Source organism: Citrus clementina, unplaced genomic scaffold, assembly GCF_000493195.1.
Source record: "Citrus clementina cultivar Clemenules unplaced genomic scaffold, Citrus_clementina_v1.0 scaffold_4, whole genome shotgun sequence".
Lineage (NCBI taxonomy): Eukaryota > Viridiplantae > Streptophyta > Magnoliopsida > Sapindales > Rutaceae > Citrus > Citrus x clementina.
The window spans coordinates 19865283-19881911 of NW_006262274.1; the positions used below are offsets into that span (position 1 = coordinate 19865283).

Below are 16629 nucleotides of genomic sequence, written 5' to 3' on the forward strand. Positions count from 1 at the left end.
GAACAATTAAATAACATATGTCTTTTTGCATAAAAGATAAAAAAACACACACCAATGTAATATATTTTATTTGGTAGTATTCTTAAACATGTGTTTTTATATTCTTAGTATATATATATTTTTAAGTAAACGAAGGAGTTTGTTTTTACTTTTGGTAGAATAACAATACTAATTGATTATTTATTTATTTATCTTGACGATATTAAAGTTAAGAACAAGTTAAAAAATTAAAAAAAAAAACTCATCTGAGTGCCTATAAAATGTATAGTTTTTTTTTAAATTTTGTCCTAAATATATATTCTACATATTATGTAGTATTATTGTTGTTTATTTATTAAGTTATCTATAAATTTTAAATTTATGCGTAATAATTGATGATTTTTAATTGTTTGAGAGTTTTACTTTAAAATAGTTTGAATATCATTATTTGAAATTTTTATTTTACCCTCAGATCTCAATAAATTATGTAATATACTAAATATAAATTAACGAAAAGTAGGGATGGCAATGGGGAGGGAGGGGAGGGGACCAATCTCCCCGTACGCATCCCCAATATTTTGCGTATGTCCCCATCCCCGTCAGAATTGCTTGAGAGAATCCTCATCCCCTCCCCGAATAATAACAGGGGATCCCCGAATAACTAATACATTTTTTTTTATTTTGAGTTAATTATATTAAAATAAAAAATTCAAACAAAAGTAAAGTTCGAAAGATATTTTGCATTAACATTGATCCATTATAAAAGTCACATGCAAAATACAAATTATCAAAATAATTATCTTTGTCAATCTTCATAATCCTAGAATAAAAAGAAAAAGAATTTACTTTTATATCGACAATAAAATAAATGAAATAAATGTAGATACTTAATTAATATTTTTAATAAAACAAAACTAAAATTAAAATAAATTTTTGGGCTAATAGAATCTACCCAACCTTTTTAATGTCATAAATAAAAATTTAAGACTTTAATTAGTTAATTAAGCCTAAAAGTTTAATAAAATAAATATTTTGATATTTGTTACTTTTACCAATATTTATAAGTTTATTATTTATTTACTAGTAATTTTTAAAAATAAAATTAAAAATTAAAAATTAAAATGGGGAAATGGGGAGGGGATGGGATTCTACCTCATCCCCGCCCCTTCCCCAAATAAGAAACTGGGTAAAAAAAATTTTTCGTCCCTTTTCCGAATAAGAAATTGGGTATAGAATTATCTCCGTACCCTATTCGATTGGAAAAAATCTTCGAGAGTACTCGTCCCCGTAAGAATTTTTGTAATCCCTCATGAAAAGATACTTTAAGCTATTGTTTAAAAAAAGAAGAAGAAATCTATGGTTTAAATAATAATAAAAATAAAATAAGCTATTCTAGGTGAAAAGAAAATTTTCCTAATTTGATATATGCGAAGAATCTCGCGGAATGATCCTTTGTAACTCCACAGAATCCGATAGCACCTTGTTCTTATCTTAGGCAAAAGAAAATTATTAATATTTTCTAAAGTAACATTTTTTTTTATTTAACTTTTCAGCTGCAGAGCTGCCAGTCATGAGTGTCAACGACGAGGAGGTAAAGAAACGAACAAAAATGCTTCGCAACAAACCCTCAGTGATGGCCACGCGGGCAATCTTGATTCGATGTTCGTTATACAAAATTTAGAAAATTATTAAAATATGTAGTTGGACCCCGCATTATTAACAGAAAAACTATTTCGCAATCGTACGAACACAGAGAGAGGAGAGAGTCTCCCTCCTTCTCTGCCACTACTACAACCACGTCACGACACAATACAACACAACACAATACACACCACTGTCTATTCTTATTCTCAAATCAGAAATCCTAAAACACATTTTCTCTCGCTCGTTTTTTGTATTTTGGTCTTCATAATCTCTCACACTCGGCGGCGGCGTCGTTTTAGGAACAATGACGGACACAACGGACGACATAGCGGAGGAGATATCGTTCCAGAGCTTTGATGATGACTGTAAGCTGCTCGGAAATCTCTTAAACGATGTGTTGCAAAGAGAAGTTGGAAGCGAGTCCATGGAAAGAGTCGAGCGCACTCGTGTCCTCGCTCAGGTCTCTCTCCTTTTCTTAACATTTTTTCCTTCTTCCTCTCTATTTTTTTTTTTTTTTTTTTTGTGTTGGAGGAATGATGGATGACTCGATATTTATGATGCAGTGAACGGTCTTAGATTTTAAAATATTTTTGAGTTAATAGTTACTTATATTTTCATTTTTCCGATTATAGGTGTCGTCTGTTAGTTTTTTCATTTTAATTTTTTCTCTGTTATTGCTTTTGTGATTTTGCTCGTTTGTTGAAGAACCCGATCGGGATATTCTTAGAAAAATGAAAATGAAACGTAAAAGAGTTTTTTATATATTTTTATTATTTTTTTTAAATAAAAAGTGACGGTGTCCACTTTGCTTATCTGTTAATTTTGTCATCAGATGAATTGATTCGATGATTTCATATTATATTTATTATATTTTCTCTTTTTTCTTCCATCGTTATTATGTAATTTTCTCGTTCTGTCCGTTTGATTGCCGAGATAATATGAAGGATGAAATAGTTATTGTATCTCATCATTATTAGTTTTCCTTGCCAAACTAAATATGTACAACCTTTTTTTTGTTTTTCATTATTTTTTTATTCTTGGAAAAGTCTGTTGTCTGTAACATAATATCATTTCCATTTTGACATTCTCTTTGTAAGCAAAGAGATTACCAATTGAGAATGAAACTATTTTTGGTATTATAGAGTGCTTGTACCATGCGGTTGTCGGGGATTGAGGACACTGCAGAGCTGCTCGAGAAGCAGCTTGCATCGGAAATATCCAAAATGACACTAGAGGAAGCATTAATACTAGCTCGTGCTTTCAGTCATTACCTCAATTTAATGGGAATTGCCGAGACCCATCACAGGTAATTATACTTAGGAATCCATTTGATCAAATTGTTTCAATTTCTATTATCTCATCATGTTATTGCTAACAAGTAATGTGGTTTTCTTTAAATGTTTTTATAGTTCTTTTGGTCTAATGTTTAATTGTGAAAGACTTAGCTCCATTTTGTTTTTTGTAAGCTAAGGAGGAAAGTGCGCAGAGCATTAAGGCCCTGTTTGGTATTGAGTTTGCGCAGCTGTAGCTTTAAGCTACAGTAATTAAAATGTTTGGTGAGCACTAGCTGTCATGGCTTGGAAGTTGAGTTAATGTGATCCTACAATTATTTGATGAAAAACTTAGAATATCTTTTTTTTTTTCAAAATTATTATCTAAAAGTATATCTACTACATACCATCAACTTATATTTCATATTACAATTTTTTATTTCCATAGGAGTTGTGGTTTAAAAGTTATAGCATCTCAGTGCCAAATAGGGCCTAAGTCATTAGCTCCTTACTTTCTTTCCTTAGTAAACCTTTTCACTTTCAATTTACGCTTTGGCAATTCTTTCTACCACATGGTTTAGGAATCCAACTGCAGTAACTTCTGCCTTAGCTTAAAATTTATGTCAAAACTGAAATACCTTCTGGTAACGAGCAAGTGCTCTGGAAATTCACATAATTTCCTTTATTACGTTTTATACCCACTATATTGATCTTCTGGATATATAAAACTTTTTGCAGGGTTCGTAAGTCACGAAATGTCGCTCATTTGTCAAAATCTTGTGACGACATTTTCAGTAAGCTAGTGCAGGGTGGAATTTCTCCAGATGAGCTTTATGACACTGTCTGCAAGCAGGTATTTTTATTATTTTTTCTCCTTTTTCAAATTCTATTTTTCTCTCTTAAGTCAAAGTATATTTACGAGGCTTACTTATCTTGTTCGCTAATATCAAATAAACATATTCTTTTGGTTAGCTTTATATTTCTTCTTAGTTGCCAAATGGAGCACAATGTAGTTGAAATTTTTAATTGTTGGCACATTATCTATTCATTCAATTTTCTATAATGTGTTCTTTAAATTCTTGTTGGTGTAGGAGGTTGAAATTGTTCTTACAGCACATCCCACCCAAATTAATAGACGTACCTTACAATACAAACACCTCAGACTTTCTGTAAGCGTGTTTATATTTTTCATGATGAAGTTTTAAATAATTAAAATTTGTGATAACGCAATACCTCTCTAAATCTGAACCTGCCAACCTGGCCTTTCTTGCAGCATCTTTTAGATTACAACGATCGACCTGATCTTGGTCATGAAGATCGAGAAATGCAAATAGAAGATATGGTACTGTTTTTTTCCACTGAAGCAAATTCCTGCCTTGCCTTTCTTACACATGGACAAGTTTTTCATTCAGATTTATTGTGGGAACGGGGGATCTCTATATGGTCAAGTTGAAATATGCTGTTTTATCTGTCTGTGTTTCGTGATTCATGATTCATTCTGGCTGGTATTTGTAGATGAGAGAGATAACTTCAGTATGGCAGACAGATGAGCTTAGACGCCACAAACCTACACCAGTAGATGAAGCTAGGGCTGGTAATCTATTTGTCTTCTGGATGTGTCACAAAATGCTGGTTCTTGTCCTCTGTAGATTTGTGTTTATATACATTCTGTGATTATTTTGTTTTTTATATATCAGGCTTGAACATTGTGGAGCAATCCCTTTGGAAAGCTGTACCTCATTATCTACGTCGTGTCAGCAATGCTCTAAAAAAGGTTTATCCTTCGTTTGGGTTTGAAGTTGTCAGTTTTTCTTTCTGCATATATGGTCTTCAATACCCTTCATATTCTCATATTATTTTGCTCTTTCAGCATACAGGAAAGCCTCTTCCATTAACTTGTGCACCAATAAGGTTCGGGTCTTGGATGGGAGGTGATAGAGATGGAAATCCAAATGTGACAGCTAAGGTGAGGCATTTCAAAATGTTTGCTCTTTACCTGGGTTGAGTTAAAATCTCCACTATTGACAAAATAATCTGAAATGACAAATATTCTAAAACTCTTGTGGTAGAATAATTCATGACTTTGCTATCATCTAGATGATACAAGCATTTGTTACATTTGTGAGTAATCCAGGTTGAAAAAGCGCTAAGGCAATAGCTTGAGGCACCCCAATAGTTATATTGAAATGAACTTATTGTTGCAGTGTGCTGTTCCTATCGGGTTCAGGATGTCATTAACTGGTTAATTTTTACTGTTTCAGGTCACAAGAGATGTCTCGCTTTTATCTAGGTGGATGGCCATTGATCTCTACATTCGGGAAGTTGATAGCCTTAGATTTGAGCTATCCATGAACCGATGCAGTGACAGAATGTCAAGACTGGCACACGACATTCTTGAAAGAGGTTTTATCTAGCATACTAAGTTAATATGATGCCTTGACTGAGTACACAATGAAAAGTGTCATTGTTATTTGATTTCATGCTCATCTTTATGGTAAATGATGGCTGACAAATATTTATCTTTCATGACTAGTTATTACGGTGTAATATGACCTTATCTGTCAGCTTTAAGCATTAAGGTTTAGTTGTTCCTCTAGTATTAAGAGTCTATTTGACTGAGAGGTCTTGTGTTCATAATCCCTTGTTATATGCTGCAAAATAAGAGTGAAGACAGGAGTCTGCCTTTGAATCTGTGCAGAAATTTGTTGGATTATACACATTCTTGCATTTGTGGGCTGTGTTAAAAGTTTAAATATTACTGTGGGATATTGAGGTTAATTGCTACTCAACATTAGTGCACTTGAAAAATTATTTGAATTATTAGTTTATTAAAGTAAAGAAACACGTACTTAAAGCGTCAGAAGTCATAACTGTCAATTACACAGAATTATGAGAAAACTTTTTGCACCCATAAAACATTTCAAGTTTTTTTTTTTCATAAGTCATTATGATAGAAGCTGGGAATAACACGAATCAAATATTGCATCACCTAGTGATTCTATCCCCAATTTTGTGAACTCCTGGTACCAAACTTATATTATTGGTGGCCATATGTTTCCTTAGAAACTTCGTCAGGGGATAGGCATGAGAGTTGGAACCAAGCGTTGAGCAGAAATCAGTTGAAGCATCATGGCCAACAGGCTCCATCCCTTCCTACTCAACTTCCTGCAAGAGCTGATCTCCCCTCATGCACTGGTAAGGAAAAGCTGCTTTTGGAAATTCTCTTCCCCAAAAGATCGTGGTTTAATTTTGGGTAATAGAGAATCTTAATTATTTATTTTTTACAATATAGCTAGTTGGGAAATTTCTTTTCCAAAACCACTACTGAATCAACTTTTTTGTTCATATACTTGCTGTAGGAAATCAAATTTCATAACCTTTATTATATTTCTTTTTCAAATTTTCAGTCGACTATACGCATTGTTAAATTCATTTTATGTTTCTTATGATCCTTGTAACAAATTGATTGAGGAATTCAATGTGGCAGGTTACATTATTAGGTTGATGGTTTCTCAATCTTTTTTTTTTTAAATTACTATTAAATCAATATATATTTATTCTTGTCAAATGCGTTTTCAATTTTCTATAATCTATGGATAGTTTGACTAAGAAATTCAATGTGAAATTTTACATTATTATGTTCAGGTTTCTAATAGCCTTGTCAAATCATATGGTTAACCAATGCATTACTCCAACAAAATTTATAATGGGATATGAAACTAATTTGAGATTTTAGGACATTAGTTTATTATTTTTCTCCCAATGTATGTAACGTTTTTGCACAGCCTACATTTTCTTCATACACACTATCTGCAATTATGGCACTTTTTCTTTTTATCATTTGGTTTGTGAAAATAGTTCAACTATGAACGATGTTTTAGTTCAGTTTTTTCTTTGATCTGCATGATCAACCATTCCTTAACTTTCCCTTTTGCAGAATGCAATGACGGAGGATCACACTATCCCAAGCTAGAGTTGCCTGTGACTGATTACATTCCATTAAGTGGCCAGGTAAAGCATCTCGCAGGATACTGAGGTTCATTAGAAACTTTTGATTACTTAAAATTTGCATTTGTTCTTCCTTTTTTCAATTCTTTTGAATTACATTGGTTGGTCAGGACTCTACTGGTCCAGAATCACCATGCCAAAATGCTTGTAACAATACAAGCAAACCAGCTGCCAATGGAGACGGTGCTAGTTCTAACAGTTCTCAGGCAGGGATATCATGTAATTCTTCTTTCGCCTCTATGCCACTGCTTGCTCAGAGGAAAATATTTGCAGAATCTCAGATAGGAAGGTCCAGCTTCCAGAAGCTTTTGGAGCCAAGTCTGCCTCAACGTTCTGGAATTGCTCCTTACAGAATTGTTCTCGGCAATGTGAAGGAAAAGGTATTGTTCCTTTTCTGAGCCAGTTCATACTTGTGTAATTATAAAAACTTAATAAAAATGTCAAGCTTGCATGAGAAATGAATGGTGATATGATGATTTATGGCGAAGAAGAGGGATATCTGCCTCTATCTAGTGTAGCAGAGAATGGAATTTTTCTCAAATATGATTTCCTTTAATAAGGATGCAATCACCGTTACTGGAAACTTACAATTTTTATTTTTATTTTTTTAACAATGAAATTTACAGACCCTGGAAATCTGGTTGTTGGCTAAGTAAGAGATTCTATATTGCTTTTTAATAACCTATGTGGTTACACATCTTGAATCTTAGTCATATGATGGTGGTCCTTGTTGGATTATTCTGAAGCAAGTATGTTTAGATTACTCCAGGGCAACAAATGTCTTGAAGTTCTTCATAAAATCCAAGATTATTCAACAGGTGTTTGAAAGACAAGCATTTATTTATCATGTGTAACATAAAATGATAATATCGTATTTGAGTGGATTAAGGCTGTTGATATTTTCTAAATTCAGCGGTAGAATAAAAATTTAATTTTTCACACTGCTATTATGTAGATCTAGGAAATTGCATTTTTGCTTAGACAAAGAATTGGAGGGAAAGTATCAGTTATGTCTTTATTCTTGTGCATCCATAATTGTGTGGCAGCTACTTGATCCACTACTTGCTCTCATTATTAACTCATGCTAAGGCCTCTTTTCTGACTTTTAATTGGCATTCTTTATACACAACAAGAAAGTAATTGAGTGCATGATGTTCCATTATTCAGCTTATGAAGACAAGACGACGGCTGGAACTTCTTCTCGAGGATCTTCCTTGTGATTTTGATCCTTGGGATTACTATGAAACATTGGATCAACTGCTGGAGCCGTTGCTTCTATGCTATGAGTCACTGGTAATATATTCTCTCTTTTACAAATCAGCTGTTAACAGCACATCTAACGGAGCTCTTATTATATTGTGATGTGAAATGGCAGCAATCATGTGGATCTGGGGTTCTGGCTGATGGTCGGCTCGGTGATCTTATTAGGAGAGTTGTCACCTTTGGAATGGTGTTGATGAAGCTTGACTTGCGTCAGGTGCTTTCTTAAGAATGTTTCCATCGACTTTCTGAAGGAAACCATTTTAACTGAGATTTTCAATGTATCAGGAATCTGGTAGACATGCTGAAGCGCTAGATGCAATTACGAGATATTTGGATATGGGTACATACAGTGAGTGGGACGAAGACAAAAAACTGGAATTTCTAACGAGGGAGTTGAAAGGAAAGCGGCCTTTAGTTCCGCCTACTATTGAGGTAAGGTGTTTAGAAAATATTGCTGTTACTAACAAGTCTACAAATCAAAACTTATACATTTTTCATGGGACAATATATTTTCTCAGTCGATTACTTAGTAATATTAAAGAGAATAGTTCAAATGTTGGGTTCCAATTGTTTGTCTTGTTATTGTATCTGTGGGGATTTATAACGTTGGAAGTTAATGATCTACAATTAATGAGGTCTAGTTTTAGTGAGAGATCATGGAGAAAAACATTGTGCTTTAATTCAGTATAAACCTAGATAATGCATGAGTTGTTATGCACCTGAGGAAAAAGAAAGATTGCATTATGGTAAAACTAGTTTTGCCCCATGAAGGTTGCGCTGTGATGTGTTTTTTTTGACTTTATGGTTCATGACCTGGAGTTTTTATCATGGTTGCACTATGTAAAGCATCTATGGAAGAAATTCTTGAGTAAATTGATTATCAAATAAGTAATCTATACTTTTTAAGTTGAGTTGGAATCTATATTTCCTTCCAGGATATTTAAACGAGATGGCATCAGAAGGGCCTGCACGTTTTCTACCTTCCCTCATTTTCTTTTCCTAATTTGGTTTAATGAATGCATGTCTCTAACTTCATTGGATCTTTTCAGGTTCCTTCTGATGTTAAAGAAGTCTTGGATACCTTCCGTGTTGCTGCTGAGCTAGGGAGTGATTCACTTGGGGCATACGTCATTTCTATGGCTTCTAATGTATACTCTGCTACCACTACTGGGGTTTCTTTAAGTCATTTCAGTTAGTGAAATTTGGAAAAGAGCCTTTTTTCGTATTATGTAATATATATAGCATAGATGGTAAATTTAACTTGTGTTTGTTAATTGGCAGGCAAGTGATGTCCTTGCCGTAGAGCTTTTGCAGAAAGACGCCCGACTTGCTGTTAGTGGTGAGTTAGGGAGACCATGTCCTGGTGGAACGTAAGTTTACATTTCTGTTATACCTTAAACTTCTTGTACAAAATTTTTATTTTAATATTTGTTCATCATATGTTTATTGGAGCATGGGAATTGCATCTATGTTTTTTGTGGCATCGAAAATACTGTCATGTATGGGAATATCAATTTAGGATTTTTCAGAAATGTATTAACCTATTACATACACTGTTAGTAACATTATTTTGAATCATCAAATAATCTTACATAAACCCTACTTTTCAATTCCCTGGGTTCAAATCCAGGACTCAATACCACTCCAGACTCATTGTAGGAGGGAATGGTGCCACTAGCTTTAGATGTCTTTGGCACCAACTTTTATGTTACACAAGTGCGTGCAATGAACACACATTCACACTCACTTACATGAAAATATAAACTCATGTACCAAAATAATGTTGACATGAGGAATCATGATTTCTCTGCTTTTATACAGTTCATTTTCCTCACTAGGTGATTTAAAAATAAACATTAGGAAGGGCAGAATAACTTAACATACTATGGGTAACAGAGATCCTCATGAGGAAGAGGAAAGCACTGAGCTCTCTACTTTGCATGTTTGCAATAGCATGTTGAGTGATGAATTTGATTATTTTAGCATGTCCTTGTGGAAATCTTCACATAATAATTACATGTGTATTCTCAACTGATTTATTTCTATCTTCGAATAGGCTACGTGTGGTTCCTCTGTTTGAGACTGTGACGGACTTGAGAGGAGCTGGTTTGGTGATCAGGAAATTGTTATCAATTGACTGGTATAGAAAGCACATTATAAAAAACCATAACGGGCATCAAGAGGTATGTGTCCTGTGCAGAGAGTTTCTGGATTCAGTTATATGCAGATTCCATGGATATTGTGGATGTTACAGAGTTATCCTGGACAGGTGATGGTTGGATATTCTGATTCTGGTAAAGATGCTGGACGCTTCACTGCTGCATGGGAACTATACAAAGCCCAAGAGGATGTTGTGGCTGCCTGCAATGAGTTTGGTATTAAAGTGACTCTTTTCCATGGGCGAGGAGGGAGTATTGGCCGTGGTGGTGGCCCTACATATCTTGCCATTCAGTCTCAACCGCCTGGCTCTGTAATGGTGAGTTTTATGATAAAGCCTGTATATAAACTCAAAGTTAATTGTGGTCTCTTGATTTAAAATGGCTGGTACATATTGTTTTTAATATAGTGCGACTTGGAGTGCTAAAATTTTTGTGATCTGCTAATTTTAGTTTCTTCTAACCATGTGTGCTATCATTAACTTTCTTCAATAAGTATTAGAAGCTGTAATTTAGTTTCTTGAAATTTAATTTTTTGTTAGAAAGATAGTCCTATAATACGTGACTTGATGGCCACATTGAATTGGCAGGGAACACTTCGATCGACTGAGCAAGGGGAGATGGTGCAGGCCAAGTTTGGGTTGCCACAGACAGCTGTTAGACAGCTAGAGATATACACAACTGCTGTGCTGCTTGCAACCATGCGACCTCCTCAACCTCCTCGAGAAGAAAAATGGCGTAATCTCATGGAGGAGATCTCAAAAATTAGTTGCCAGAATTACCGGAGCACAGTCTATGAAAACCCAGAATTCCTTGCCTACTTCAACGAGGCTACACCCCAGGCTGAACTAGGGTACCTTAATATAGGAAGCCGCCCCACAAGAAGAAAGAGCTCAACAGGAATTGGCCATCTTCGAGCCATTCCATGGGTATTTGCATGGACCCAGACCAGGTTTGTCCTTCCAGCTTGGCTTGGAATCGGAGCAGGGCTGAAGGGTGTTTGTGACATGGGAAATACTGAAGACTTGAAAGAAATGTATAAAGAATGGCCCTTTTTCCAGTCTACCATAGATCTTATAGAGATGGTTTTAGGGAAGGCAGACACTCATATAGCCAAGCGCTATGATGAAGTCCTTGTTTCAGAGAGTAGGCAAGAGCTTGGTGCTGAGCTAAGGAGGGAGCTCTTAACAACTGAGAAGTTCGTACTTGTGGTTAGTGGGCATGAGAAGCTATCTGAGAATAACCGCAGTTTGAGGAGGCTGATTGAGAGCAGACTCCCATATCTCAATCCTATGAATATGTTGCAGGTGGAGATACTGAAGAGATTGAGACAGGATGATGATAACCATAAACTCAGAGATGCATTGCTCATCACTATAAATGGAATAGCTGCTGGTATGAGGAACACAGGTTAAGTCAATTCGCTAGCTGGTTTAACACAGGTTAAGTTTAAGTGGCTTGTATGCATATCGGGAAGACAGGTTTAGTAAAATCTCGCTTGTCATCTGCTAATGTATGCCGGAAACTACTCCTATTTCTATTTTTGTAATTTTCTTTTTAGAACTGCGGCTTGATGGTTGAGGTCACAACTAAATGTACTTGACAAAGGCTGTGTGGAAAAATTTGTGGAAAATTTTCAGTTAGTAGTATTTTTGTGAGCTCCCTTAGTCTATTTATTTCTTTGTGGAAGCAATTGCCTTTTCATTTATCATCGACATTTGGTAAAAGCGATTCAAATTGAGCATAACATGTCTTGTATTTAAAACTGTGGTACAGTCGTCTTGTGATCACTTCGGATTCAGTTAAGAGAAAGGGACATATTATGTTTTAATACACTTCAAAGTAGAAAAAGTACTACTTTCTGCGCCTGCAGGATATCATTAAAAATATGAAGCATATTTACGTCTGTTTAATGGAAGCTGTAAAAATTAAAGCATACAGAGATCTATCGAGCTCTGTTTCTTCTCTGCTTTACACGATTCATGTTATAAATGGGTCGTCTCTCAAACTCACCCATCTTGTCGTAAAACTGAAACCCTTAGTTGGTGTAAAGGCCTAACTGATAGATCTTACAATTTTTATCCGACAAGTCGACACGTCGTACAAGATCATACCGGCATGTTTTATAATATTACCGCTGGCCTGAAGATTTTATATATACGCACCACGTTTCGCCTTACTTATCTATCGTTCAGTGATCCATACGTTCTTCCTCAAATGATATCGACACATCTTTCTAAACAAATGCATTTGGCATAGTAATCTTCTTCAAAATAATATGAATATGTATATCAGAACGAATATATGTAATAGGATGAGAGTGAAAATTAACAGGATTACACAAAATATCAAGAAGCGTTTATGCAATCAACTGGGTGAAAAGTCTCAAAACTTTTGGTGAAGCAAAAAGAGGATATTCTTGTAATCTCCTCCATGCCTGCATGGAATCCGATGTCAAAATCTAGTTGCTAATTTTAGTATTTTTTTTTTTTCACCATTTCTTTTTTTCATCAATACACTTTTGGACATGAGTTGCCAATTGGTAGATGTTCTTTAAAGGGGAAAATTCGGTGCCGTCACTTGTGCAAGTGAGGGTCAATCAATCAAGTCTGCAAACTTTGCCATAATTGAAGCTTCCTCAAGCTTCCACCAACGCGCCCTTGGTGCTCTTAGTGTTGTCCGGTCCAGCTTTTAAATTATTTTGAATCTTGAACACAAGCTCGCTCAATGCAACTTTCATGGTGACGCACTCGCAGCTAGCAGCTTGTACGTACCAGCACGTCTGCATTTCAATTCTCTGTGTTCTTTTTGAGTGGGAGGTCACTTCGGATTCCGACTTCCATTATACACTTGATGTTTTTAGGTGCAAATGCATGAGTGACAATTGGACTTAGCATATATGATCCTCAGTCGAATAAGTGCTCGCCGGCCTAACTTTATTATTATTATTTTTTAAAGTAACTAACTAAGTCAATGAATGTTGTGCCATTGAGGGTAATTTGCTACAATAAGTAAACTGTTTGGGGTTTTCTTTATTTTGAGAATAACATGATGCATGCTTGATGGGACAAAGGAAATTATCATTTGTATATTTTAAATTTGTATTTTTATTAAAAATACCACACACTTTAAGGGTGTATCAATCGTGCACCCTAAATTGACAAAAGTTATCTGTCGACCACTAAACCGTTAACCGTCGTTTGAAAGTTAACATAACTATAATGAATTAACGATTTTATCCTTAAAAATTATCACTTGTATACTCTTAAAATATCTTATTATCACTTATATACCCTTAAATTATCACTTGTATCATATAAAAAGATCAGCTTATCCCTCTGACGTCATTATATTTAAACGATTTAGTGGACGACATATATATTTTGTTAACTTATGATGGACGAATGATATATTTTGAAAGTATTTTAATAAATTTGATAACAGAGTAAACTAAATATATAGAATTTATAATTTCCCATGGGACAATTATGTAGGACACTTAAACGGCACTGCCTATGTAAATAAAGTCCCAATTCCATAGGTATAGGCATCTCTAACTTTTGACTGACTATCTCGATAATGCAGCCCTAAAATGAACAGGATTGCTTTGATTAATTCTATAGCTTGAAGCTTTTTACTTTTCAAGAGCCTCATCATGATCAATAAATGAAATGCCTTTCATTATCTTTCAACAATAATGCAAATGGAACAATGCCAAAAAAAAAAAAAAAAAATACAATGAAGAGTGTTCTTGTTTAAAAAAAGTAGTTTCATTTCTATATAAAAAGGGTTAGGTTAAGTTGAATCGAACTCTACGGTAAAAAACTGATAATAACCGTCAGATCATGACAACAAGTGGTGTAAATTTAATATTTATCTCTAAGATTGTGCAGTCGTCATCAATGTTTTACTGTGAAACTGATCCAATTTAGTCACTGCCATATAAAAAACATAAAAAATCTCAAATGGCTAATAAACACATTATCTTAAAACTTTAACCTAATCTTAATTGTGTGGTGAGAAAAAAGTGTTTAATACTCTTACCACAACTCATCCTTCTAGTAAATATCAATTGCTATTATTGACACCAGAATTTTGCGCATCGATGTGATCCAATTACAAAGAGATGGGATCTAATGGGTTTTGGCCCAAAGTAGTATGTCGTATTTGCAAAACAAGAGAATTGTAAAGGCACCGGTGTTGTTATTGGCAAAAATCATCTGGTATTTAAGTTAGAGATCGAGAATCATAATGACAATAATTTAGAGAAAAAAGAGAAAGGAGGTTTCTAGTTTTGTTCTGAATGCTTTAAACTAGAATACTTACCTCATCAGGGACCTTTTTTTCAAGGAGACCTTATTGAATCCACATTCTATTTGAAACACTTTAAGGGGACGACAAGTGCATGAAGGCATGTATAATTTTAAACGAAGAATGATATCTTAATTATTGTCGTGTTGAGTTTAGTCTACCGACATATGTATGGTTGGGAAAATAGGACATAATAGTTAGGCTCTAGTTTACTTGTTTTGTGCCCAAAGTGATAAAACAGGTAAACTAATGAGCCGATGATATAATCTGACTAACAATTTTAGATAACGAGGTGTTTAATAACCGATTAAAAATTTTGGAATTTAAAAGGATAAAGAAAGAAATAGATCACATGATACAAAAGAGATGAAACCTAGGAACACGTGTGCATTAATAGGAAGTTATGTAAGTACGTCGCATAATCAGACACATCCCATCATTGTGCGCCCCGTGGAGAGATCGTAACAGACAACTAATAATCAGACGGCTAGGTAAAAAATGAAGGGAAGTAACTACGAAGCGTCAACTTGGACTGAATGTTGACTGGCTATAGGAGATCATACATTTAGGAGATGATAAACTTATTCATTTCCTATTTCACCATAAATTCAAATCGTTTCAAAATTCAAAAAAGCATGAGAATGAAAAAAAAAAAAGAAAAGGAAAAAGTAACAAAGGATTCAAAGATGTTAATAAATAGATAAAAGTAGTAGTGACGTAAAAAGTTGCACGTAGCGAAGATGGTTGGAATCTTGTTTCTCTTCTTTTATTGTATTTTGTATATCCCTACATTCGAGTAGTGATCTCTTTGTATAAGAGAAATGATTAAAAGTATAATTAAGTTAAGAAAACTTATATCTTATTTTATATGATTTGAATTTGACGAGGGTTAGAACTTATATTGTTCTATCTTATTTAGATTAGAACATGTTATTACACGTGAGTCCTCGAGTTTGAGGTACATTCATTTATGAGTAAAATGGTAGTGATGCTTTCTCATGATAAGTAAGTGATCGATGTCTATTTCCACCTTGAATTTCAACCAACGACTATTCAAAATGGACGTCAATCTCTTATTTTATTTTATTTATTTTTAAAATAGGTTTTGGACGCGATTTATGTTTTGATGATGAACAACTTCTACTACGTTTGTCAAAAAAATATTTGATTAATTAGCCCCTAGTCGTCCTTCTACTAATTACCAAAGACAATGTCATCATGAACCATTTGTAAATTATCATTCCATTACCGCAGTATGGAATGCTAATTAGAAAATAAAGTTATAACATTCTTCTGTAATCGAGGTATTGTCTGTTTGCAACAGACGGTTTCATTATGATTCAACTTTAAAGAGTCCTTCTTACTAACGATGTAAGACGTTGCAAAGCGACTTTAAAAAGATATTTAATGCAGTAATGGAGCTCGCGGCTAGTGCCAAAAAAATCATGTTAGATTTTTGATTGATTAAGTGTCAACATGATTCATTTCAAGCAACCAATAAAGTGTTGGCTCCACTGACAATAAAGTCTCCTTAAGTGGCTTGATTGTGTTTGTTTCCCAGTTCGAGTCGTAGGGAAGTCTCTTTTGTTGGGAGAACCTGTGCCTCCGGTTCGAGCGGAAACTTTTAGTCTGGGCCGTGGTACGGCCTTAAAGCCTTAAAGGTGCCTCCCACATTTAGAGCCCTCCCCAAAATAACTCGTGATTAAGACAAAAAAAAAAATGATTCATTTCAAGCATGACCTTTTTTTTTCTTCTTTATTTTATTTGTCAAATTCAAACTTAAATAATTAAATTAAATATTTACTATTCTATTCCATGATTTGATATATACATAATTTCACTGTGTTGACACTAGAGATCAATATATACACGACATCTATCACCATTGAAACCAATATAAACACGACATTTATCTATATATCCTTATCTTTGACCATATTAATTTATATGACATACCAAAATTCTGCATTTTCTTTTTCTACACGATTGAATTAAAG

General features: G+C 34.3%; 1 protein-coding gene across 1 annotated transcript; it reads left to right on the top strand.

Annotated features, from left to right (window-relative positions):
* The first annotated feature begins 1645 nt into the window (after positions 1-1645).
* On the top strand, positions 1646-11979 carry LOC18043504 (phosphoenolpyruvate carboxylase 4). Its single transcript, XM_006437698.2, has 20 exons — positions 1646-2083; positions 2766-2929; positions 3633-3747; positions 3986-4063; positions 4168-4236; positions 4410-4488; positions 4592-4668; positions 4765-4860; positions 5156-5297; positions 5958-6089; positions 6832-6905; positions 7013-7282; positions 8070-8195; positions 8278-8379; positions 8451-8597; positions 9215-9313; positions 9447-9535; positions 10222-10348; positions 10435-10641; positions 10912-11979. Exons 1-20 carry the CDS (start codon positions 1928-1930, stop codon positions 11734-11736), a joined length of 3174 nt encoding a protein of 1057 aa, XP_006437761.1. The 5' UTR covers positions 1646-1927; the 3' UTR covers positions 11737-11979.
* The last annotated feature ends 4650 nt before the right edge of the window (positions 11980-16629 follow it).